This window comes from Macadamia integrifolia, chromosome 5 (assembly GCF_013358625.1).
Source record: "Macadamia integrifolia cultivar HAES 741 chromosome 5, SCU_Mint_v3, whole genome shotgun sequence".
Classification (NCBI taxonomy): Eukaryota; Viridiplantae; Streptophyta; class Magnoliopsida; order Proteales; family Proteaceae; genus Macadamia; species Macadamia integrifolia.
Genome location: NC_056561.1, coordinates 39221506 through 39248843, shown reverse-complemented (window position 1 = coordinate 39248843; position 27338 = coordinate 39221506). Strand labels below are relative to the sequence as shown.

The window sequence follows — 27338 nt, the reverse complement described above, 5'->3', positions numbered from 1 at the left end:
ACCAAAGCACCAAGCAAGTCATTATCGCATTTCATGGGGGTGGGGCAATTATTTTGCCCTCTATGTCTGGGCACAGCCCTACACTCGCCCATAAAAATTCTTGTAATTTGATCAAAAATCTTTTTCTTATATTTTTCATTATCAAATTTCTTATCACCCATGTTGAAGAGAGAAAATTTTTAACCACCATATTTGACTTTTGGATTTGATTGGAGAGTCTTAAACCATGGCATTCGATTTTTGGACCAAACTTTTAGACCATGTAAAGGATGGGAGTTAACGATGAAAATTTTTTAAGAAGGTGATAGATAATTTTGTGGTTCCAGGAGAGAATTTTCAAAACTGAACCAAGAATTTTCTCTTGCTATTGTTAGTACTAAACGCAAAAAAATCAATGGAACCAAAAAAATTGTACCAAATTTGCACTATTCTTTTTTTTATTTTTATTTTTCTTTTCTTCACAACCAAACACAGTAATGAAATAAAAAGTTCAATGGTTGAGATTTATGTGCTTAAATGATGACTACTCAATTAACTTGCAACAAAGTAATTTTTTCATCACATAGTATAACACTGATCCCAAGGAATAAAAAACAAACAATAAAGGATTCTCTAAGCAAGCGGTATAAGGGAGCATACTAATGAGGTGCATAAAAAACTTTAGCATACATTACAAAGCAGTGAGGCAATTTCATATGAAAAAGAAAAAGATAGACACGAGGGTGATAGAGGGGGTCTCTTAACCCTTCGAAGTGGGATGAACATCACCATATGGTCAAGGGAACCTTATTCCAAAGTATAATTGAAATAACCCTAAAAAGAAAAGTGAAGAATTTTTTTTTTTTTTGGGGGGGGTGGGTGGGGTGAGGGTATGAGGAGATATCTAAAGTTGAGAGGAATATAAGGAGGGATTTGGATCTCTCCAAGCCAAGGGGAGCTGGAGAGGGACTAGTGAGTAGAGAGAGAATCAAAGTAACCCTGGCTGGAGGGATTTAGAGTCTGAATCTTCTCCAAACCACTAGCCCATACAATGAAGTATTAGATGGCTGGGCCTGGCCACCGGGGTATGGGACAGGATAAAAATTGTATGTTTTTCTTCATCTCTGTTTTTCTTGTTTTGCTACTTGCAGAATACGACATGTGGCATTACTTTAAGCGAACAGCCAAGATTGAGTTAAAAACCAAACTCAAACAAAACCCGGTTTTAAGCTTGAATGAATCGATCCACTCATTTGAACCAAACCGGACCAGACACATTAGGTTTGAATCAAAACCTAAAGAAACTCCCATTGTTTTGCATTCTCTTGCCGCTCTCACCGCCTCTCACACCGCTCTCTACTCATGAAGAAGACTCTCCCACCTCTCTCACTGTCTCTCTCTCTCTCTCACACCTCTCCCTGTTCACGAAGGAAACTCCTCTCACCCCTCTCACCATCTCTCTCTCTCTCTCTCTCTCTCTCTCACACACACACACACACATCTCTCTCTGCTCATGAAGGAAAAGGAAAAACCCTAGCGGGTTTCTGCTCACGAAGTTTGCGGGGTGCTCTACTCACGAAGGTCTTTCTGCTCCCGGCCAATGTCACTCTCTCGCGAAGGTGAAGTAAACAGTGGCTGGGTTGAGTCAATCTCTCTTTCTCTCCCTGCTCACGAAGAGAGTCGTTGATACTCTCCGTTTTTCCTGGGTTAGAGTACTCCTCTGCGCCGAAGCCCATCTCTGTTACATCTCTCTACCCTAACCCGATTCAACCACACGAAGCTCTTGATCACTCCTTCTCTGCTCACGAAGCTATCAAACGCTCACTCTCTGCTCACAAAGCTCTTGATCGCTCCCTCTGTTTGGACCAGAAAGCCCTAGATCCCCTTGTCTTCTAAATATCTCGGACAGGAAAGGTTTGTTTATGTAAGTAACCTCACCTATTAGGTTTAATTGAGGGAGAGGGCAGGTTTTTTTTAGAGGAAAAACTGAGAACATTTTAAAAAGATGATAATGTCAATTTCATAGTAGTCTTGAATCTTCAGGCATTGATGGGTATGATTGTAGGTTTTTTTGAATGCAGGTTTTCTCGATTGCAAGTTTTTTTGGATGCAGATTTTTTTTGAATGCAGTTGTTTATTTTCTTATATGGTTTATTTTTTATTTATTTATTTATTTATTTTGTTTTTGAATGTTGTTGTTACTTGTCTGGTAATAGGGTAGGATTGCAGAGCATAATTTTTGTTAAGGGTGTTTGATTGGAGGTTTCATCGGGTTATTTTATGATCATAGCTCACAGTGACAAATTTTTTTGTGCAGGTAAGAAGTCTTTAGCTCAAATGGTAGAGCACCTGGGGTAATGCCCAGGTTATGGTGGTTCGAATCCACCAAGACTCTGATTTAGAGATGGGTTTCTTATGGTGAATAGAGAGGGGTTTCTTGTCTTGAATAGAGAATGGTGTCTCTTCTCACTTGTATATGTTGAGATGTCTTATAAACTGCCCAAGATGAAACTTTGTCCATTATGCATCCATTATTACAAGTTAATGATATGTAAGAGAAACTTTGTCCATTACAGATCAGCTTTAAGCCTCCTATGATAGATTGTAAAGACAGTTCAGATAAACCATATAAGAGAATTACTAGCCATGGCTACTTCTAACCAGTAAATTAATAAACTTGGTTACCTGAAATATGATTTAAGCTAGACACTAATACTAATGGTACATTGAGAACCCAATAAAAATTAAAGTAAATGAAGGCAGTAATGAAGGCACTTACACAAGCACAGAGTTTTGAAAGGAATGCTGAATGAAACATTACTATATGGTTGTAAAATGCAGATAACCATTCAAATAGGAATGACAGGTTACATACTGTTTACTACATGTAGAATTCAGCAACTCAGATCAAATGCATAGGAACCAAAGATTGTGACTCAAAGGGGCTTCATGTAATATCCATCTCATCCCTAAGCCTCATGTGCTGAAATTTCTGTTTTTTTTTTGACATCTCAAATATAGTGGTAGCAGTAATAAAGGGAATATAAAAAGCTTGTATGACTTGAGCTAAATGGGCACATGACCATGCTTCTCGGAGCCTCAACTAGAAAACTTTTCACTTTTTTAAGTGCAATAACTAGACAATGGTGGAGTGGATATTGTGAATGGGTAAACAGAAGATGCAATATATACAAAGGAAGTGGCTATATATGACAGGACTAAACAAGAAGATGTATACCGAGAGCATATGAGATTCATGCATTAATGAACAATTGGATTCAGTTAACCAGGTCACTATAAGCATATGAGGTTCAGGTTCAAACAAGTGTTTTCATCACAAGTTCAAACAAAATCCATCAAAATTATAGGCACTGTCATTTATAGTTATGAAAGTTCAAACAAGCGTCTTCACCACCCTAACATGAAAGTTCACAAGCATTGGCAACAATGCATGATAGACAACCCAATCTGAGACAACAACTATGTATGGGCCCTGTCATTTATAAATAAAAGCAGGCACAACTAGCATATTGGCCCTGGAAACTGGTTGTGCAGTTCCAGTCCTAAATAACACCAAACCTACATTCATCAAAAAAACAAGAAAGCATTAACAGTTGGCCATCTACATTCATCAAAACAAAAAAACGAAATCCATCAAAAAAGTCTCAATTCATCAGAAAACAAACAATTCCAGCCGAAAATAACAACAAGAACAGAACACCAAAACCCAAAAAAAAAAAAAAAAAAAAAAAAGATATAATAAGTTAAAACATGTTCGGTATTTTGTTCAAAGTTTTAGTGGATTCGAACCACCATAACCTGGGCATTAGCCCAATTGCTCTACCATTTTGAGCTAAAGACTCCTTACCTACACAAAAAATTGTTAGCACATTAGAGGCTAAAAAATCAATAAAAATACTTAAAAGTATCTAACCTACAAGCTTTTCATCATACATTAGAGATTTATTTCAATTAAACAAAACTCATATTCTAATGATAAGAATGACCAATCAATCTTTTCCTCCAATTTGTGTGTGCTATGCAGGGTAATCAGCAGTTACTAAACCACAAATTACTAAACTAAGTAGTAGCCATAGGCCACAGGGGTAAGTGATGCACAGACTTCAGAGTAGAATATTTCGGCAAGTGCAGAAACTTGGCAAGCTAATGCACCAAATAATTGAAACTGATACTTTGATACTTTGATCTCTTGCAAGCTAATGCACTAAATAATGCGCCCTTGAAACGGGTACTTTGATACTTTGATCTCTTGCAAACTTAGAAACTGGTGACTACATTGAAACTTGGCAAGCTATGCACCAAATAATGCGCCCTTTGGCTTGACCATTTGACTACAGTTAATATCACTAGGTCAAGTACACAGATAAATGATTCAAGAACTTTCACTACTTTAGTATCATTAACAGAAGTCAGTTTAGCAACAAAGATTTAACTGGTGAGAAAAAATCTTGATGCAGAGGATTTGACTACTACAGTCAAGTACACAGATAAATGACACTATCACAAACTACCAGTGAGGGAAGTAATATCAAAACTTGGGCAGAAGCTGATGGACTGATATGGTAATCCTGGGGGTCTGAAATCTGCTGCATTAAAACTCCTTAACAGAGCCGCAAGGTGTGGATTTGTGTCTTCAATCAGAACATGAGGGGACTTCAACAATTCAGTCTTCATTCCTTCTCAAGGGTGGTTATATCACAAAATAATAAATAGAAAATAGAAAGATAAGAAGAAGGGAATAGGGAAGGGGGATAGGGACTATCTCAGTTCAGGGTCCTTTCACCACTACTACATCACACCATCTCCGCATATCACAACTCTCATTTCAATAAAAACAAAAAAACAAAACAAAAAAAAAAAAAAAACAAAAAAAAACAAAAAACAAAAAAGAATATCACAGCTCTCATGATCAATAGATCAATTCTTCTTACCCAAATTGTTGGTTGTGGCTGTAGATTACAACCACGAGTCTTGAAGACACATAGCAAGCCTTTCTTGGGTTTGATTCAGCAGGTTGATAACCTTAATCTAGGGGGAGAAGGCAATAATAGTGTGGAGTTGGAACAACTTCATTGAAAGCAAAACCTGTATCCTCAGTATCATGATAGCAAAAAAAAAAAGAAAAAAAACCTATATCCTAAGATTAAGGTTATCTAGATAGTGAGACCACCGGATTCAGTTTAGTAACTAAGAAGCAGGTTTAGGAATTGAGATCAAGCAAAATAGAATAACCTGTGAGAAGAGATAAAAAGACCTCGTGAGCAGAGAGAGCCCGGCCTCAGATGCAGAGAGAAACCTTTGCAAAGCAACCCACGAGTTTCGTGAGCAAAGAGAAACCTTCGCAGAGCAAAGAGCAATGAGCAAGCTTTGTGAGCAGAGCCTGTAGTTAGGGTTTTCTCCTCTTTGAGCGATAATGACTCAAACCCAGCAAAAAATCCCCTTTAGCTATAGGTAAAACCCCTTCGTGAGCTTCAACCTTGACCGGGAGCAGCAAAAGAAACTGCACCGCCAGGTTTTCTCCTCTTTGAGAATGCAACAGAAGAACGCAGTGAGAGCGTCGGACAGAGAGACAAAGGGAGATTTTCATTTGTGAGCCTCAACCTTGAATCAGGAGCCTACAAGAGAGATGCAGCGAGAGGGTTGAGAGAGAGAGAGAATCGCGCAAGGCAAAATGGCAGTATGAGAAACTCAAACACAGCTTTTAGGGCTTCTGAAATTTAAATTTGAAATTCAAATTTCAAAACCTGTTTTAAACCTTACGGTTTGGGTGAACCGGTTATGCATGTTGGTTTGAGTCATCCACACTTGTAAACCGGTTGTAATAACCCTCACCCAACCGAATTAATCTTGACCGTTGATGATGAATTGGACACGTGTCATCTTCGGCAACTAACAAAACACAAGAAAAACAGGAAGGAGAAAAACAGACGATTTTTATCCCCTAATTTCCTTCAACTCTGTAAGACTGTAACGCGTCCTTCGCCTGGAAAAAAATCGTCTGTTTTTCTTCATCCATGTTTTTCTTGTTTTGCTACCTTTAGAAGGCGACATGTGGTATTACTTTCAGTGAACGGCTAAGATTGAATTAAAAACCAAACTGGATGTAATAACCCTCACCCAACTGAATTAATCTTGACCGTTGATGACACGTGTCATCTTCTGCAACTAGCAAAACACAAGAAAAACAGACGATTTTTATCCCCTCCGCCTCCCGTTCTCGCATTCGTTCAGAGCTCCCTGGTCCTACACTTAGCGCTCAAACAAAAAGGCAGAGCTCCTGAAGGAAAAGAGAGGTTTGATTCAACTTGTGTTTTTCCATCGCTTTCCGTATTCTCTGTTTTGATCTACTACGGTTGCTGTTTCTCCATCCGATTTTACCATTTTAATGTCTTCCAGTGCGTGTTACTATAATTAAATCCGTCTTCTCCATCTGCTTTTATGAATTTCGTCTCTGCGTGTATGCCTTTTTCCTTACCGTATTTTCATAGGTTCTTTGGAGATTTTTCTGTATTCCATTGAGGTTTCTGGTAGTTTTAATTGCATTTAAGCTTTCTATCCTCGTCTTGTTCTGTTTGTTTCCTTGTATACATTAATCACTTGTGAGGAGCTTGAAATCATTCGTGAAATGTTCAGGTACCGTGGCCGATCCCAGTGGACGGATATACTCTCGCCGGCGAATCTTTTGTCAGAAAAGATCTTTGTAGTTTACTGTCAGAGGCTCAGAACAGTGCCCTTTCGGTTCTTGTGTTTTCTTTTATTACTGCTTATAAACCCTAGGTTTCCTCAATTTGTCGAACTAACCAGATCTGAGAGGTTTTTTTTGGTAACATTATTCACAATTTTTTGAACTGCTCGAACATGGCGGTATCATTGCATTGTGCTGCTGTTAGGAGTCCTTATACGGGGCTTGAAAGGAGCTCCTCGCATTTCTTGTCTATCTCATCATGTCTCCTTAAATCTGCGGCTTCTGTAGCTTCGACTTCGGGCCTTTCATGTCAAATGTTTGAAGGTGCGTCTAGAAGGAATGCTTTGAAAATCAGTTGCGACGCAGGTTTAACATCTGTGATTTCTAAGGAGCACATGGAGAAACCCGTTTCTGATGGAAATGCTGGGCAGTTTACATGCGTCATGAAGTTTGGCGGTTCTTCGGTTTCCTCCTCCGAGAGAATGAAGGAGGTTGCTGACCTTATACTCAGCTTTCCCCAGGAAATGCCTGTCATTGTTCTCTCCGCAATGGGAAAGACAACTAATCATCTTCTACTGGTACGAATTAGTCTCATCTTGTACCTGCTGCTTATCTTGTTTCTTGGACGGGGCTCACGATAAATCAAATGGTTGAGTTTTAGGCCGGTGAAAAGGCTGTTAGTTGCGGCGTTTCTAATGTCTCTGAAATTGATGAGTTGAGCTTTATAAAAGATCTTCATCTTAGGTACGAAAATCTCTTTGAATTCCTTTCTGATTTTTAAGGCTTAACTCCCCCTGGTTTGCATTTTAGGAACTATTTTCACATCTGGTTTAAATGCTTTTGCCTTGTTCAGAACAGTTGATGAGCTTGGAGTGCATAGATCTACTATTTCTGGTGAGTACCTTTATTGTGCTTGGTGTCAGTTCTCCTCTTTAGTTTAATCGTTAATCGATCGATAATTATATGGTTGTATAATATGGTTTATTCTTTTGCTGCTCCATTTATTGCCTTATTAAATTGGCAGCAGGATATCGGAGCAGGTTTCATAGTTTTGTATACAGTTTATGATCAAGATAAGCCATGTTTCATTTTATGCTATGTTGCTGAATTTTGAGTTCATAGTGATGACACTTACATTGGTGCGTTAGGTTGCGGCCAGCACTTATTATAATTAGCCATAACCCGTCAATCTTTTCGTATAGATCCTTGCACTCGTCTTTGCTTGGAATCTCGATGTACCCGACCCCATTAAGTTGGGATACGGTTTTGGATGTTGTTGTTGTAATGATGACACTTATATTAGGGTCTTAAATGACTGTGGCTTAGAAAATACAAGACAAAGAATAGTTCCTAGGGAACATCATAAACACTTTCTATCACTTGCATCCTTTGGCAGTTCTCGGCCTGTTTTTTAATCTCTGAGATAAATTACATGTTAGGTTGTTGTGTAGTTACTGAATATTCATTACCTTTGATCTAGTCGCTAATCTAGAAGTCAATTTAATGAGTAAGAAGGATGCGTGGAAATCTGAAATTTTCAAAAAGAGAAAAAGAAGAAAAACCATAACTTTACCCACCTAAGTTAAAAAGTAGGAAAAGTTAGTGACCTTCTTAAAATGTAAATTTATTATTTGTTAATTATTTGTAATACTTATTACTGTGTTTAAATGATTTTTATTTCATTTCTTTTCTCTCCTGCTGAAGGAGTGGAGAAGTTTCCGCTATTACCTCCAGCATTCAGAGAAAGCTTAGAATTGATGGAAATAGTATTGTTGCCATGGCTGAACTGTGAATATATAAATAAATAAGACAATCATCTTGTTCTGAGTTTGACTTAGATCCTAGTTCCAGTTTTCAACCCTAGAAACTGTAGAGAGGATAGTATACTGAGGACATTAGTCATATTTTATAGATTAGTAAGTAGTGACAAATGTTAATGGTGGCAGAAGCGATTCGATTTCAAATCTCATGCAAAAATTTTAGGCACAAGGATCTTGATGAACACATCACAATAATCAAGAGGGAATGCATACCTAAAAACACTAATGACGTGCTTCTCCAAAGGAATGCAACACTTGATCATGATCACCAAAACTTGCACCTTCTCCAATGGTCAAATCGTTGAGGTTGAAGATGAAGGAGACTCTTCTCTCTTTCTTCACCCGCTCAACTCATTCTTATCTAACATTAATGAGTAGCATGCTAATTGAATTTGACCTAGGCCTTCTCTTTATATAGAAAAGACCTAATTAAGAGATTACAATCTAGTGGTCTAGATATTTCCAAGTGGTGTTATCCTAAAGGGTAGCCTTTATCCTTAATTGTACTGAAAGACGACACTACAAAAGATGTAATCTGAAAACCCCCGGTATTAAATATTTTCTTTACACTTTCTTCTCACACTACCAACATCCATAATAGACCTCGCAACTATGTAATATGAATCACCGCCATGATCCAAGTTCATTATAATTAATGGCGAGAATGTGCAAACATAGATTGGATTCAAAAAACATTTGAAACAATTTTCAAATATAATTTATTTAATAATAATAAAATAAAATACTTTTGCAAACTCTGTACAAAACAACTACCAAGACCTTGGATTTGGCCCAATCAGAATCCAACTCTCTCTTGGATCTTCTCCCTACACAGGCAGTGGAAACCTTATTTAGCATCATCCCTTTTCTATTTATATCGTGTACACCTAGTAGCCGTTATATAGTCAATCCTTTCGGTAGACATCAACCATTGATTCACCACAAGTGCACAAAATACAAATACAATGATAAGTGCCTCTCGGGTATGGAAAAAGTAACTACTAGAGATTCCCATTGCTAACAACAACCTGATATTGAAATATTTAGGAATCTCAGTGGATCAATGTTCAACACAATAAGTGTCCGTATTTATATTTTGGTTTAATCTCTATTGGATGAATATTCAATATGGCAACGCTATAAAAAATTGCCCAAGTTTGTCCATAGTTGTGAACAAGTAACGATATAAATAGGCCAGTTGCACCAAATATAACAATTATAACAAGCACACAATATAAAATGTTATTAATTAATTTAATCCAATTAAATTGGGTTTGATGGACACACATCAATATGTAAAATATCCAACAACAAAAGCCTCACTCAGTCTTCGAGATTTGTTTGAAAAACCTATACAGTTGCCAGAATAAGTTCAGGGACCCCCTCGGGATCTCTGTTGACTGTCTTTTTTCTCTTCTTTGTTTTGAGCACAATATCTTCAGGATTATTAAAACCAGAGAAAGAAACCCAACAGAATTAGGAAACAAAACTATCAAAAACAGAGAAAGCAGGGTCCCCCCCCCCCCTCTTCAATCCCTCTCATTCCTTTTCTTGTATGTTTGCTTTAGTAGAATCATGGATGATCCCACATTTTGCCTTCTAAAGTTCCTTCCACTTTTATATGGCAGGACTAAAATTAACAAACATTTTAAATTGTTAATTTATCTTGTCAATTAGGTTAATGTCTTAGAATGCAATGATCTGAGGCTACCTAGTAGATAATGGATTTCTAGGTTTCTTTCCTCTTAATGGTTGATATTTTCTGTATAATTATTGCATGTTGCTAGTTTGCTGGTTATACACTTATACTCCTGGATTTTTATCCCCGATTTTATAGATAAAAATCATTCTTAAACCAACGTATCCACTTTCAACTTTTTGATCTATCATTTTTTACCCTTACCATATTTTTAATCACATTATTGGATTTGAAGTCTGATTAATACCTGAATGTCCATATCCAAATTCTTGGGGAATCTGAATTCACTAAGTACGGAAACTAGTGATAGTTTCAATGCCTTGTAATTTCCAATGGTGCTCTGAATAGAAAATTAGCAGGTCACTTACACCACATTCGATAATTCTATTATCAATTCTAGACAATAATTATAATTGACCCACGGTGTCATGGCGTGACAAGTTTGGTTGAATTCTCAAGGGACAGGTCCTGAATGATTCCGTAATTGCCCCATAATTCAGAATTGGACTTTCAGACAATCTCCAATTCTAGGATAATTCTAGAGGGGCCAAGTAATTGGAATTTCTGTTGGAGTAAGATTGCAATGTGGGTTGTGGGCCTTTCTCACATTAGGGAATCGCTTGCACAATTGTCATCACATTCCCATGGTCAATGAGACCCACATTGGAGTAAGAATATATGCATGACTATTGTGCATCCAAACTTGATTCTCCAAATCTGATACAGCAAGAATTCAGATTTAGTATTGGCTCAGAATCGAGAGTTTTCAAAACTTGAATTGTACCCTTTTTACCTTAATATGTGTAACTTAAATTAATAGGTCTTCTGAATCTTAGTTTTATGCAGACTAGAGTACAAAACATTAGTGTGGCATGAAGTTGGAATCATTATGACTGGTGGGCTGCTTAAAGAGGTAGCAATAAACTTGCACTATAATTGGCTATTGCTTGAAGCCATCTCCTGTACTGTCGATGTTCTCTTTTTAATGATTTACTGTAAGAATTTGTGAATCCCTTTTTACATGCATGACCTCTATCTTTCTATTTCCGTGATTGATTGAAGTGTCTATTATGTGCATGATATTCAGGAAAGGATCTTTGCTAATCTGTGGATTGGAGTCCTTTAAACTGACCCTCTATTGCCTTGGGTCCTTCACACCTTTGCATTTTCAGTCATTAATAGACTATAGTGGTTCCTTACACTGTCTTGTGTTTCTTTCCCTGGTTAAATTTGCAGATCACCTTGAAGAAATGGAGCAACTTCTGAAGGGAATTGCTATGATGAAGGAGCTGACTCCCCGCACAAGGGACTATTTAGTCTCATTTGGAGAGTGCATGTCGACCAGGATATTTGCTGCACATTTAAATAAAATTGGTGCTAAAGCCCGCCAAGTATGTTCTTTCCTGATTATTACTTGTTTTAAGACATGCAATTGGGCTATCATTTGAAGGGCCCCACAATTGTGGTCATGAATTTTCCTTCAATTTATCAATTGGACAAAGGATACCTAATGCAGGAGTAGATTACAAGTAACTAACTCCGCAGTTTATAACCCCAAACAATACAAATAGAAGTAAGAAACAAAGAAATAATACCATCAAATAAATCCCCAAGGATACAATACTCATATAGGAGCAAAACCAGCCCAAAACCTAACCCGATAGGAGAGAGAAAGACTTGTTATAGAGCTGGAGAGAGAGAGGTGCGGCCAGGGCTGTAGGAGTCCGATTGAGTTGCACTCTTGGGGGTAGATAGTCCTTAGGGAGGGTACAAAAACCCCCAAAGTTGAGAGGATTCTGACGGCTGCTTGTGAAGTTACAAGCTTTCTTGATTTTCTGATCTAGGAGAGAAAACTTAGAAGAACCTTCAAGAACAACAGTTGAATGCTTCCAATAGTGACTAGGTAAGGATCGTGGGACCCTTCTGAGGCCTGGAATACCCTGATTGAAGACTTGGCTGAACAGAGTACAGAAGAGAGAAAGAGAGGAGATCAATCTCTCTTCTATTCCCACTAGGATTGCTGATCGGTTCTAATTTCTGGAGATTTTTATCAAAATCTGAACTATACCTCTTGAATATTACAGCAAATTAAATAAAAAAGAAGAATAAAACAGATGGGGGGATTGAGAAGGGTGAAAGAGAATAAAGGAAGTGACTATCTTAGCCTGGGCTTCTCACCCACAACTATCTCAGTTGCTTTAAGCATTTAGTTGCAAACTTTCTTTCATAAATGCAAACTTTCTTTCATTCAAATTTGTCCAATAATAAGACATATGATAGAGGGGAAGTTTACAATCATACTAATACTAGGAACTAGTTTCCCTATAGGACTAGACACTCCTACTACAACTATGAGCTAGTTTTCCAATAGGATTAGACACTCCTACTACAACTAGGAATTCAAAATAAGGCTAGGACTTGACTTTATGACTCCAAGATGGAGTATGACTAACTAACTAATAGTCCATATAGGACTTTACAACCAACTAATGGCCTAATGGGCCTTTATTGAATTAAATAGCAACTAATTAAACTAATGAATAAAATCCCATTTTTCTACCTTCTACCCATATTTTAGGCCCATTTCAAAGAAAACCCATGGGATCAAAGGCCCAACACATACATAACACAACCCAAGGCTTATTTGCAATAAAATAAGCCCAAGTGACTTATCTACATCAACTCGCCCTCTCTTAGAAAAAATTCGTCCTCGAATTTTGTAGAGTGTGAGGGTGATTATATCATGATGCACGTTCCTCTTCAAGCCGTAAAAAAATTCAGGTAGCTCTTTGATAAAAAAGATGTAGTCTAGAATGTGAGGAGCTCGATCTTCAAGATACTTTGATAAGATGACAAACTCCACATGCTGAACTTCAACATCTTCGGATGTATCCATAGGGTCATCTACATATGCACCTTTGATCTCTTCTAACTTCAATGCAACATAAAGCTCTTTTGATTCATCTACCTGGTAGTTCCTAATCGGTTCCATTGATGGTTCAAACACAACTTCATTATTGAACTCCTTAGGATCTTCCTCTTGGCTGTTCACAATCATCATAGTTGTTGTAGTCAAGTTCCCTAGTCTCAACCTCATTGTCCATTGTGGCAACCTTGTTGCTTTCTACTTCTCCCATATGAGTCTCGCTGATGGGAACATCAATGACTAGTTCTTCCTCAATAATAGGAATGGCTGAAAAAATTTAACACTAACCTCAACTTTTGACTCTAGTTCACTGGTCAGAGGTGTCTTCTCTTGTTGCTCTTTTGCAATAGAGGCCGATGATTCCTTTATGCTATTGTCAAGTGTGGGTGGCTTTTGGACATCTGGTGGAAGGAAGTACATGTTTCGTTCATGCTCAGATAGGTACATGCCTGCCAACTCATACTGCATTTCGTCCCACGTTTTAGGTTTACATTCTTGAGCTTGAAGTTGCCTTTCACGGACTCTCCATTGCATTTGAACACAATCACTCATCTGGGAACATGCATATTGGCGTTTTTGTATCTCTGTTAAGTTGTAATTGTCAAAGTACATGTCTAATTCACGCATCCATTCAAGGAATTCCCCATAAAAATAACGTGGCTAATCATTAGATTGGGCAGCAGTAGATGTATTATGATGGGAATCCTGTGGAGGGAAGAGCCTTCTTTGAAAATATACAAGGAGGTATTGTGTCACTAACTGGTACTTCATCTTTTCCCAAGTCCTAGGCTCATGTCCTCGAACTCGGAGTCGCTTTTCATGGACTCTCCACCAATCTCTAGCATGACCAATCAATCGGAAGCAGACAACTTGAAGTTTTTGTGTCTCTGTCAAGTTATAGTAGTCAAAATATTCCTCCAGAGAATCTAACCAATCAAAGATGTAGAATGTATCCCTTTGTCCAGCGAAGTAACGAATTGATGGAACCATTTTCGGTTAGGCACTGATAGATTGTTTAGAGCTTTCTTCAACCGTAGCTCTGATACCACTTAATGCAGGAGTAGATTACAAGAAACTAACTTCGCAGTTTATAACTCCAAACAATACAAATAGAAGTAAGAAACAAAGAAATAATACCATCAAATAAATCCCTAAGGATATAATACCCATATAGGAGCAAAACCAGCCCAAAACTTAACCCGATAGTAGAGAGAAAGACTTGTTATAGAGCTGGAGAGAGAGAGGTGCGGCCAGGGTTGTAGGAGTTCGATTGAGTTGCACTCTTGGGCGTAGATAGTCCCTAGGGAGGGTACAAAAACCCCCAAAGTTGAGAGGATTTTGACGGCTGCTTGTGAAGTTACAAGCTTTCTTGATTTTTTGGCCTAGGAGAGAAAACTGAAAAGAACCTTCAAGAACAGCAGCTGAATGCTTCTAGCAGTGACTAAGTAAGGATCATGGGACCCTTATGAGGCCTGGAATACCCTGATTGAAGACCTAACTGAACAGAGTACAGAAGAGAGAAAGAGAGGTGATCGATCTCTCTCCTATTCCCACTAGGATTGCTGATCGGTTCTAATTTCTGGAGATTTTTATCAAAATCTGAACTATACCTCTTGAATGTTATAGCAAATAAAATAAAAAAGAAGAATAAAACAGATGGGGGGTTTGAGAAGGGTGAAAGAGAATAAAGGAAGTGGCTATCTCAGCTTGGGCTTCTCACCCACAACTATCTTAGCTGCTCTAAGCATTTAGTTGCAAATTTTCTTTCATAAATGTCAACTTTCTTTCATTCAAATCTGTCCAATAATGGGACATATGTCTCTCTATTTATAAATGGGAAGTTTACAATCATACTAATACTAGAAGCTAGTTTCCCAATAGGACTAGACACTTCTACTACAACTAGGAGCTAGTTTCCCAATAGGACTAGACACTCCTACTACAACTAGGAATTCAAAATAAGACTAGGACTTGACTTTATGACTCTAACATGGAGTAGGACTAATTAACTAATAGTCCATATAGGACTTTACAACCAACTAATGGCCTAATGGATCTTTATTGAATTAAATAGCAATTAATTAAACTAATGAATAAAATCCCGTTTTCCTACCCTCTACCCATATTTTAGGCCCATTAAAGTGACCCATTTCAAAGAAAACCCATAGGATCAAAGGCCCAACACATACATAACACAACCCAAGGCTTATTTGCAATAAAATAAGCCCAAGTGACTTATCTACATCAATACCCTGTCACTTTACTCAGTTAATTAAATAAAATAGATGCAAGTGATGTTCCAAAAGAAATCACTTACAGTTTGCTCAAGGAGTTAGAAAAATGAAAGAATTAAAATGGCAATGGAACTGCACTTCACCATATGTCTCAATATTTTATAATTGACTAAACAGACTATAATATGCTTTGCTGTATTGCTAGTGAGCACTAGTATAAAGCAAGATTCTAACAATTGATGATTTGGTATCAAGGTGTATGTAACCAAGTAGATTCAGGACATTCGACGGTTTGGGAATCTCTTGGCTTTAGTTTAAAATTTGAATCTCTTTTGAGACCCATACACACTTCTCACTCCTTGCCAACAATTTGGGTGAAGGGGATCTCTTTGTAGGCCATTCTTTTCTTTGGTCAGGCTACCAATTGGGTGAAAGTGGGTTTGTCTTCCCAAACGCTTATGGGATCTTTGGCAATGAGGATTAGTAGTTCATCCTCTAGACCCTTTGGAGTGTTCTAATGTAGAACTTGTTTCAATTTTTTTTTGGTGGGATTTGCCAACAGGAGTATAAAATCTTTCGGAAGGGTATATAAGCTTTCAATGCCTAGACTAAAAAGCAGAAGATTTTGAGCTTAATCGAGGCAATGGGTTTTTGGAGCTTATGGTTGGGCAGACATGGCTCGTCTTTCAACATTATCTTCTTCCAGCATATTATGTAAATTCTATGGAAGAAGAGCGGGTTATTTATGGCCTTCATAAAAAAATTTAAGATGTGGACTTTTACATATACATTTGCAAAAGTGGCCTAATTTTTCTGGATAGTGATATTTGGTCTTTAGGACTTTGAGAAGCATAGTAAGAGATACCAATTTTGACCTGGATTTTTACCACCAAAATATTTCAGACTTCGGTTGAAATTCAGCATAAATCTGGTACATTTCAGTGGTCAATTGGTCGTATTTTTGGTCGAAACTTCAGTGTTTTTCATCATAGATAAGTGAGGGATTGTAAATGTTTGAGTGGTTGGTGAGTGGGTTAGGTTATGATGGAACAGACTAGAGAAAATTAAATGGGAACAATCCAAATAAGGTAGGGTTAGCTTTGGTTTATAGTAGGCTTGAAGGTGCTTAATAGGGCTTAGAAAGTGGCAGGTTTTTGGTATTACTCAGTGATCCATACAAGAAAGATTATGGAGGAATCGGGCTGGTTTAAGTGTATTAATTGCAAAAACAGAGAGTAGATAGTGGGAGAAAGAAAGAAAAATAGTGGAAGAAAGAAAAATACATCTACACTCGTCAACTCCACCATGGATCCACATGGCCAGGTTGTTGTTAATGGTAATTTTTTTATATTCCGCTGGACCGTTTGGTGATCTGTTGAGTCTCACTTGGAGATTGGCTCATCCCGGTGACAGATTTTTTAACTATATTGTTTCTCTGGTCAAGTCAGTTATATTTGTAATTTCAGTTCTCTCATTTCATGTTTTCAATTGCAGTTGATTTAACTAATGTGCTTTGCAGCTATTGTGTGCATTTTTAGCCATACTCCAACCATGCTTACATCACAAAAACATCTTGTGCTATGCTGTGGATGGTGGCAATTGTGATGGTAGCTAATTTTACTGTTGCACAATCTTTTGCAGTATGATGCATTTGATATTGGTTTTATAACAACAGACGACTTTACAAATGCGGATATCTTGGAAGCAACTTTTCCAGCTGTTGCAAAGAGGCTACATCATGATTGGATTAGTGATCCTGCTATTCCTGTTGTTACTGGCTTCCTTGGAAAGGTCCTTGTGGCACAATCCTTCATATATATTCTTATGGTCTTGAGATCATTCACATTCTCTCCTATAAGAAGCTGAAACTAATTCGCCAGTCTTCTTGATTGTAATAGATATATGTTAATCTTCTGATTGCAGGGATGGAAAACTTGTGCAGTGACTACCTTAGGTAGGGGAGGAAGTGATTTGACTGCCACTACCATTGGAAAAGCGTTGGGCTTGTGTGAGATTCAGGTCCAGTTCTGGCACTTTAGTACAAAGGGGTGCTTACACCCCAAAGAGTTCATGCATGCACATGCCCTTGCTTGTTTCTATGCTAAACTGATTTTTTGACATTCATGACTTATTTTCCTACATTTATGCATAAATGATGATATGTAATGGTTTGCATTTTCAATTCATAACAGGTCTGGAAGGATGTGGATGGTGTTTTGACTTGTGATCCCAATATTTATGCACGCGCAGAGCCTGTCCCATATTTGACTTTTGATGAGGCAGCTGAACTTGCATATTTTGGGGCTCAGGTATGTTTGGACTGATGGATTTGGTTGCCTCTTATTGCATTGTTGTCGAGGACGAACTCCAAAGGGCTATGCTTCTTTGTAGAAGTAGATTCAGTTAGTTCATCCTGTTAAAAACCTTAATTGACATTTTTTTTTTTTTTGGGAGGGGTGGGGGGGAGTTGGGTGGGTGGTGCTGGTTCTAATCCTTCTCCAATTTCAGTTCTTACAGTTCGTTTTTTAGAATATGACATATGACCTCTGATCCAAGATGTATGACTAAATTTTGCTAACATTGCTGCACTATAAGTTTATTGTGAAAATTGCATAATTTGAAATAAGGGCATAGCTCTGTTATTGAACTTGTTCGAATTGTCTTTGTACTGTTTGAATAGTGAGAAATCACATCTTTTTTTCGGCTCCTTTTAATGCCCTCTCTCTCTCTCTCTCTATATATATATATATATATGTATATATATGTGCCATTCCTGATTCTTTTAACATTAGGACACACCAATAAATTTCTTATCTAGAAGTATACTTTTAACACGAGTCAACTTTTTGGCCATTTATCAATGCTTTATTCATCTTGAGTAAGGTCCCTTTGGACTGAAATTTGGCTCAGGGAGGAGGGGGGGGGGGAAACCTTGGCATGGTTTTCCACTGCTACCTAAACTGGCAAATGGCAGATATGGTACCCATCTCTAGGGTTGAGGTGCAACTTTTCCTCTATCCTGTTCTGTTTTCAATCCCCTCCAAACTAGAATTACAGCCTTCGTCAAACATTATTCCAAACACTTTTTATTTGTATCCAGTTGTGGTTGGGTTGTCATTTCTTATCCTCAGAGTGCAGCTTAACCTGAAACATCGACTTATTGGGAAAAAACAGGGTAAAGAGATTCTACTACTATGGGTTCTTATCCTTAATCTCTAATTGTTTCTCCATATAGAGCTAAACAGAATCTTAGATCTAAATCAGAGAGAAGAATAGCAGAGATCAGATCTAAGCAAGGCAGGAATAAGAGCAGAAACAGATAACAAAGATGAAATAGACTGACAAAAAAGGGAAAAGATTCCTGCCAGGCTGTGCGTAGCCTATGCCCAGACAGAAGAGCGCACGAAATGACTGGGCCCGCCCCCCTGAAATGAAAAAATCCCCCACCACTGTTTTAGCCCCTGTGCAAGTGCACCACACAGCCTGGCAGGGATCTTCTGCCTGGAAAAATATTTCTGGTTGACCAGAGAAGATGGATTTGAAAGTGATTAACAATTCTGGAATCAGGTATTCAAAGAGATCAGTTACTCAGTAGAATGTGAGGTAGATCAGGTCTGTTCCAGCACTGCAACAGCCATTAGAATGGGAGAAAATAACCTTGCTCCGTCTGGATGATGCACAGAAAAGGGGGAAAACAGAGTATCTCAGAGAGTAGAAAACAGAAGGGGGGGGGGGGGGATCCCTCTAGCAAAAATAGCAGTCAGAATGGGGGAGTAGAATATCACAGCAGAAAAGGGAAGAGGAAGAAAAGCAATATTGGGGAGCGAGAAGTATAGAACCGTGGGGGAGGAGCTGTTGGGGCCCTGCAGGGATGCCCTGAGTTTGAGAGAAAAAGCCTAATAGTTCAAGGTGGCCAGATTCTTCATCTTATGCCTTAGAATCCTTAGAGAGTTGGCATTAGTGTTTGAGAGTTACTAATTAAGACTCCGTTCGAACATAATAATTCTGAATTCATTCAGTCAATCAAAGGGGGGTGTTTACAAGCTTTAAATAAAAAAGGTAATAGAAGTCTAGTCAGTAGACTTTCTAACAAGTATCAATTAAGAACCATAAATTTAGACTCTTAAAATAATTAAAAGGCTACTTGACTTGCGACCATAATTGGGCCCCTTAACTGATTGACTGCTATCTAATAATTTTTAAATAAAACAACTTCCTAACTAATATCTAATGGCCCCCACTACTAATGCTAAATAGTAATTAAAAACTATTTTTAATACCCCTATAGAGTATAGACCCATCTTTATGTCTTATAATTCAGCTCATTATGATAAAACCCAAGGAATTGAATGCCCGGACCCTATAGATAGTAAAGCACGACCGATTTGGACTGCGCCTGCATCACTGGATTATTGGACTATGAGTCTATGCATTAAACTTGCTTTCCCCTCAACTATTTAGGTGTTGGCTCAAAGTTCTACTGTTAGCATTGCTAATTCTTCCAATTTTTATAATGTCTTGTATTTATGTCAGTTATTCAATGTACCTCTGTGATTTTCTGTCTCATCACAGTTCCTATTTAAGTCATAAACTTTGTCAAATATAATTATAGACGGGGGGTTGTATTTACAGGCAAGACAATGTATCAGTCAAGGTACGTCTATTGTTTACCTTATTTTTAGGCGGTAATATGGGAATTAGTGCTTGGGTCCAAAATGACTATAAATTTCCCAGCTCAAGTGCTTGCTTTAGAAGCCAATTGAGCTCATCCTATTTCTCTCAGCAGTCTTTTGGTGGGTTGGTGATCAGGAGTCAAACAGACCCATATGTAACCCCAGCACTGTCCCATTCTCAGTCTGTTTTAGTGGGATCTGTGGAGTGTAGAATATTAAATAATTGTTAATGGAGTTTTATGGTTGGTTATGTATAAACATGGTCCCACCCAACCCCACCCCCACACCCCCCCCCCCCCCAAAAAAAAAAAAAAGGGAGTTATAAAAATGCTTTTGTGCCGTTGCAGGTCTTGCATCCTCAGTCAATGAGACCAGCTAGGGAGGGTGATATCCCAGTTAGGGTCAAGAATTCTTACAACCCTCAAGCTCCGGGAACCCTTATCACTAAGTCAAGGGATATGAGTGAGGTTTGTAGTTGCAGACTTTTCACTAGTAAGAATCACTGTGGTAAACATCATATGACCCAGCATTAAGTTGTCATTTTTCCATATCCAGGCTGTACTCACTAGCATAGTGTTGAAGCGGAATGTGACCATGTTGGATATAGTTAGCACCCGCATGCTTGGCCAATTCGGCTTTCTTGCAAGGGTGAGACTTCGTTAATGATTTTTTTTTTCTCTTTCGCCCCAGTTGCTTCTGTAATCTGTACAGTCTAATGAGATTTGCTTGGTCCTTTGCATCCAGGTCTTCTCTATCTTTGAAGATTTGGGCATATCAGTTGATGTTGTTGCTACTAGTGAAGTCAGTATTTCTTTGACTTTGGATCCATCGAAGCTTTGGAGCAGAGAACTTATTCAGCAGGCAAGTGTATGAACCTTAGTCTCCTGTGTGATGATTTGATTGGTTTCTTGTTTACATCAATAAATGGGTTCACTTCTTGGGCTCTTAAATTTTTTCGCTAGATATCTTTGCTAGAGGACATCTCTAATTTGGGATGTTGAGAGGATAATGTTACCAATCCGTACTATCCATTTGGGAATCTTGTAGTTTCTGCTGATCACAAGAAATATCTAATTTAAAAATACCCATGGAAAGAGGATAGATGCTTATTGACTAAAAATTATGGGTAGAGAGTGGTATGGCCACTAATGCGGTGTTCAAAATTTTAGTCGAAATGACCAAAATTTCACAACATATTTCGGTTTCAACAAAGGTTGAAATGAATCCAAGTGCAATACTTGGGTCTTACGAAGTTGCGGGCGAAATTTCACCTATGTTTTAGGTTTCAATATCATTTTGGCACCCTTTGACACCGATTACTAGTAATCGTTGGGTTATTGCCCAATCGATTGATAATTAATCTTTCAATGAAAAAAATATTCTTTTTTTTTAACCCTCTTTCCTTCTTTATTTACAATTTACATTTACTTTCATTATACTTAGAGATCATGACATGCATCTAGATCATTAAAACAGAATATGTGGGAACAAAAACAAATAAAATATGCATGGTAATTTTGACACATTTTCTGATATTTTCGACTCCAAAGAGGGTTACTTGCTAGTATTCTTTACTCTTCAGAAGGTTTTATGTATAATATTTGATACATGTATAACATTTGAAACCATGTATAACATTTGATAATTATGAAATGGTTCCTAATTTTATATTTATTCATTCCTGATGCATATTTTAATTTTTTTAATTGAATTATGTGTTGTAGTACTAAATTTTGTATAGAATATGTTATATTTAAGAAAGTATACAGCAACGGTTAAGTTGTACTATTGTAACATGTTGGTCATTTGGAAACAGCATCTCCTGCGAAGCAGGGGGTAAGGCTAATTACATTTGCCCCTCCAAAACCCTGCAGTAACAGGAGCCTTGTGCACTGAGTTGCTTAAAAAAAAATACAGCAACGTACAACGTACAACATACACTCTCAACTCAGGGTCCGAAGCTAAACTACCATTATGGGTGTGTTTTTTTTATAGGGCCTCAAATAGGGTTACCCAGAAGTTTTAGGGACCTAATTTAGACATTTGGACCTCGAAACCAGCAGTCGCTGAGTCAAAATATTTAGGTTCTGAACCAGGTAGAAACCTGGCTCGGAATCCAAACCTTGCACTAGTGGAACGTTATAGGCTACCAACTAAGTTGTGACATGGAATATTCTGCAGCCACCGAAATTTCTTTGCTTTGCAGCTCACTTAGCGATTGTTAAGATGTTGGGAGTTATAGAGGTATCTGGGAAGTGGAGTTTGGGGTTGATGGCCTTAGAAGAGGAATAAGTTGGCCTATCCCACTTCTTTTGAAAGCCATCAAGTCAAATCTTGAGTTCAATTGGTCAGGATTTAGAAGCAGATGGCACTGATGCAGCTTGGGGGATTTCTCGAAGATAAGTTTGGCATAGACAATGGAACAAGTTCCTTTGAGGCTGTGAGCGGACTTGATTGAGTTCCTAGTGCTGTATAAGGTTTTGGAAGTTCATAAGCCTCAAACCATAGACCATGGTTAGAAGAGTCATGATGGCCTTGACTCCTAAAATTACTGACATTAGACATCCTCGATGGCTCACTATCAGGGATGTAAGGCTGAGCTCTTTTTACCAATGCCTCCTGAACAGGAATGGAAGGCTTTTTATCTACATCAATGTCTCCACAACTAGCATCTGATGGTATTGTACTATCAACAGCACGAGTATCTAAACCCATGACAACTTTTAGTTCATATGCATATGCATGCTGCTGTAAATCACTTGGCGATTGTTGAGATGTTGGGAGAGGGATAGTTTCACATTGGTTATCCAAGACCTTGGATGTGACAATATCACTTGGGCCTTAAGGTTTTGGGTTGAATCCCTAAGAGGTATGGGTTTTCCGTTTTCCCACTTATTTAAAATGGTATCAAATCCGAGGGGTGATGCGGATTCGAGGGAATCGGATCGCTTAGGGCCCACAAGAATGATAAAATATCTCAATTTAATGGTTGAGGGGGGCATCTTATAAATTCATGAACACTCAAGTACTTAAAAGAGGAAATAAATAATAGGGACAAACTGGAATAGAAAAGTAAAAGAGGATTGGTATTCTAGAATTACCAAAGATAAGGGAATAGTAGAACACAAGTTCAGGAAAAGAGGGGTTGACTGTAAATGTAACAAACTAGGTCACTTTAAGAATAGAAGAAGAAATCTTCTTTCTTCTTACGATACTAACCAGCAAATGGCGGAAGAACAAGCATGCTTCGACGGAGGGAACTACACCAATTCTGGTTGGCTGACCAGGAAACTTCAGGCGAAGGCTCTCAAGGAGGTCTACCAAAACCACCAGGGCGATGCTCAGATCAGCAGGCCAGCATGATGTGGGAAGCTCCTGAAACTGAAGTTAGCGATAGATGTGGTTGCAACCCAGTTGCAGGTTTTTCTCTTCACCACAGGAAGGGTCTTTGGGGCTGAAGTGCTAAGGCTCAAGTCGCCTAGGGGAGAGCTTCCTTCGATCAAAGGCTCGACCCAAACAGATCTCACATGAAGGAGATCGATCAATTTCAAGAGGGCTGTAACTACCACCCAGAAACAGGGGCTAGGAGAGACAACCAGAAAAATAATAAAGAAGAAGAGAAAGAAATAGAAGAAAAAGAAGGAGAAGGAAAGAAGAAGTAAGAACAGAAGGGAAGATCAGAGGAGAACTTTAGAGAGGGAGAAAAAAGGGGACGGCAGTCATGGTTCCACGCCCAGAAATTCTTCAACCAAGTGTTGATTATTCAAAAACTAAAACTGGAATTTCATATTGTCTTACATGACTGCTTAAAGGGAAGTACCATCAATTAATGGACACTAAATTAATTGAAAACTAACCTAAATAGAAACTGAAATAAAATCTCCTACCGAACTAATTTCTAACTAAAAAGGAAAGTAATAAAGATCCAAATCAAAAGATTTTTTTTTTTCTAAACCCATCGCCCAACTGCATCAAGGGGGCTTGGATGTGTCATAATATACTCTTGGGCCATCTCCACCTAATGCCCAAATGGTATTTCGTGGGTTTTCCCACATTAATTAGCAGCGATCTTGCATCATTTGATTACATAAACAATGAGAAAGATTTTTACAAGCTTTCTAGGTTGAGGGAGGTGACATATTCAAAACCCAGATAATGAGGGTGATTTCATAGAATTACTTAAATACCCTAATGTTGCCTTTTTTGTTTCTTTTGGTGGTGTTTCATGTCTTGTGTTAGATATATGTATTATGACATATCTGTGGACTTAATTTCTGTAAATAAGTGGCACCTTTTGACTCATCATTTGTTAGATGTCAAATAGTCAATGCTTTGCCTCTAGAGGTTCAAGTTAACTCATCTGTTAGAAGTCAAATAGTCAATGCTTTTCCTCTAGACGTTCAAAGCCTGCGGATTGACTTGCTACCCTGAGAACCTAGGCCAAATAGGTGACTGAGATGAGGGAATGTTGGCGAATATAGTCTATTCTCATCTAAAAAAAAAACCAATTATTTTTATCTAGGTTGAAGTCACGGAAAAAGATTTTATTTTGACAATTGTCATGGCCCTTTATATGGTAAGATTATAGGATTAATGGGGTTTGAGTTAGTCATGGCTCTAGTTTGGGGCTCATATTTCTTTTATTTCTTTTTTTTTTTTTTTGGGGGGTGGCGTGGGCGGGGGAGGGGGATTATTTATCGAATTACTCTGTTGTGCCAATAAGTTTATTTGGAATTGGATGTTCTTTGAACAGGAGCTTGACCATGTTGTGGAAGAACTTGAAAAAATTGCAGTCGTGCATCTCCTTCAACACAGATCAATCATCTCTCTCATTGGGAACGTCCAAAGGTCTTCGTTGATACTAGAGAAGGTTTGTTATTTTATTGATAAAGATGAGATCTTGTATTTATTTATTATTATTATTATTTTTTTTTTTTTTTTTGGTGATTAAGTACATGTATTAAAGAAAAAGGGGAGGGAGATTACAACCTGAAAGGTGAAACGAACTCTCGAAGGGTAACAATTTCCCACATGAGCTTAAAAACATAGCAAGGTAGCCCATCCAAGGGTAACCAAGTACCCACATGGGCTCTTGTATTGTTCTTCAGTTTTAATGTACTCAAAATATGTTTACCTATTTTGAATTGCTGGCATGCTTCATCTCAGCAGCTAAACTACGAGTTCTCTCTAAAATTTCATTTCTTTAGTTGAAGATTTACTGAATTCTTCATTATCATTTGCTGGGCTGAATTACACTGCATTTTCTTATATGTGTGAGGATTAGAGCATTTTTAAATGTTTGTAAGTCTTTCCCAATCTCTGGTTGTCCCGTTGTTTCTTTTCTTCCATATTTCACGTACAAAATGCATGTTTTGGCAGGCATTTCATGTTCTCAGAACCAATGGAGTCAATGTCCAAATGATCTCTCAAGGGGCATCTAAGGTCTCTCCTACATGACTTTCCCTCTCTCACGCACGTGCGTTAACAGGCACAGATGCACGTAAACTTATCTGGATCTAACACGTTATTTCTATTTAATTGCTGTCCAGGTAAACATTTCATTAATAGTAAATGACGATGAAGCAGAACAATGTGTCGGGGCTCTTCACCAGACCTTTTTTGAGGGAGGTATTCTCTCTCAACTAGATTCAGGAAGTAGATCCACAAATGGTTCTGCCGCGCCATTGTTGGATTAATAATTTGTTCATTTTTATTTTCTATTTGATCCGTCATTGTAGGTAGAACTAAATTGTCTTTTCTTTCAATTATAATTTCCTTGGGTTGTGAGGGTAATCCATGTTGAGTGATGTGAAACTTTATTTTTTAAGGTTAAAGTTGGGTGTTCTCATATTGGGGAACCAATATCTTATTATTTATGCTTGGATCCATGTAGCCGACCTCATTAAATTGGGATAAGATTTTGTTGTTGCTATGGTTGATTCTCATATTGGGGAACCGATATCTTATTATTTATGCTTGTAGTTGTACTCTGGTAATTGATCCATTATACAGCAATTTTGGTCACAGATTGCTCCAGCTTCTATGCTGAATTTCAATTTTATCTATCTTTGTAGTTTGGACCTTAGTAGCAACAGGCCAATGTGGTTTTGAAGTATTATGACGAGATGTTTTCTTCTTGAGAACTCGATTTTGATCCGTTGAGTGCTTTTTTTCTTATCTTTTCACCTTTTACCCAATTTTCTCACATTTTCCCCCACTTTTGGATAAAACAGTGGAAGTGCTCTTCATTTCTCTTTCCTGAACTCTTTATTAATGTAAGAGCTGCGGCTGTAAAAAATCAAGAAAATTGGTAGGGCATCTGGAAAAGGCGGACTGGACCGTAGGCATGAGAATGATTGTGGCAAAAACCCAAGTTTACGATTGCAATTCTCCAGAATCAACAGTTATCTTTTTCAGCAAAAAAAAAAATTCAACAGTTCTCTCTTTTCGAGATGTTAAATGGTTGGTCGATGATGGGTGAAATGGATAAGATATAAAATTTCCTATATTAAATGCATGAAAGGGACGGTCATTGGATGGTTATTTGCACTTGTCCTGCTTTACCACTATATGTTTTTAAAATTTTAGGCAGTATGATAGTCGGCCTTGACTCAGAGGGGTCAATCGGTTCTGTTTTGTCATGTTTAGGTCCTATTTTTAAATGTTTGGGTCAATTTTTTTTACATCTAGTCATAACCTACCAAATTTTTTCACCAAGCATTAAAAAAGAACAGAATTTATGATTTACGTTGATTGAAATAGTAAAAAATGATACTTTTTTTATGTGCCTTTTTATCCGATTCTTCCTCTAATTATTTTTCATAAAACCAAAAACGAGACAAACAAAAAGATTGCGGCATTGGAATCAAAAACCAATCCGATGACCTCAATTTGGTTTGATTTGATTTGACATCGGTTTCGATTCTAAATCGACACACTTTGGCTTGGTTCTAAATTAAATTGACACACTTAGCCTTGACGGTGCCCAACTCCAACCGTTCAGGCCTCTTGAAAAAGCCAACCATGGGATAGGATGGCCTACAAAATGGGAAATGGTATAAATTGCCTGTATATCGTATGGCCTCCTGGAGTTCCAGCTGCTCTTTCTTTTCCAACAGAAAAATACAAAACTAGTTGAATCAAGCTTCTTCAAAACTAACCTCATCGACCAAAATCGAGTTCAAGGCTCCAAAAATTCTCAAGAAAAACTGAACATAAAAATAATTCCCATTTCGAAATCATTGTTCAACGGGCATAAAAATCTCAGAAATCTCATCCAGCAGGCCATCCATATGTAAGAA

At 37.9% G+C, this 27338-nt stretch overlaps 1 protein-coding gene across 3 annotated transcripts; it reads left to right on the top strand.

The window, feature by feature from the left end:
- The first annotated feature begins 6083 nt into the window (after positions 1-6083).
- LOC122079537 (aspartokinase 2, chloroplastic-like) lies at positions 6084-25969 on the top strand. Of its 3 annotated transcripts, none has more exons than XM_042646081.1 (14): positions 6084-6293; positions 6634-7263; positions 7347-7429; positions 7539-7579; positions 11441-11595; positions 17006-17155; positions 17288-17383; positions 17557-17673; positions 20385-20504; positions 20593-20685; positions 20782-20904; positions 24791-24907; positions 25417-25479; positions 25587-25969. In XM_042646081.1, exons 2-14 carry the CDS (start codon positions 6859-6861, stop codon positions 25731-25733), a joined length of 1710 nt encoding a protein of 569 aa, XP_042502015.1. In that variant the 5' UTR covers positions 6084-6293; positions 6634-6858; the 3' UTR covers positions 25734-25969. The 3 variants fall into 3 exon arrangements, with proteins under 3 accessions (XP_042502015.1, XP_042502016.1, XP_042502013.1); XM_042646082.1 differs by lacking the exon at positions 6084-6293 and adding an exon at positions 6300-6457 and having other exon boundaries at positions 20782-20898; XM_042646079.1 differs by lacking the exon at positions 6084-6293 and adding an exon at positions 6300-6457.
- The last annotated feature ends 1369 nt before the right edge of the window (positions 25970-27338 follow it).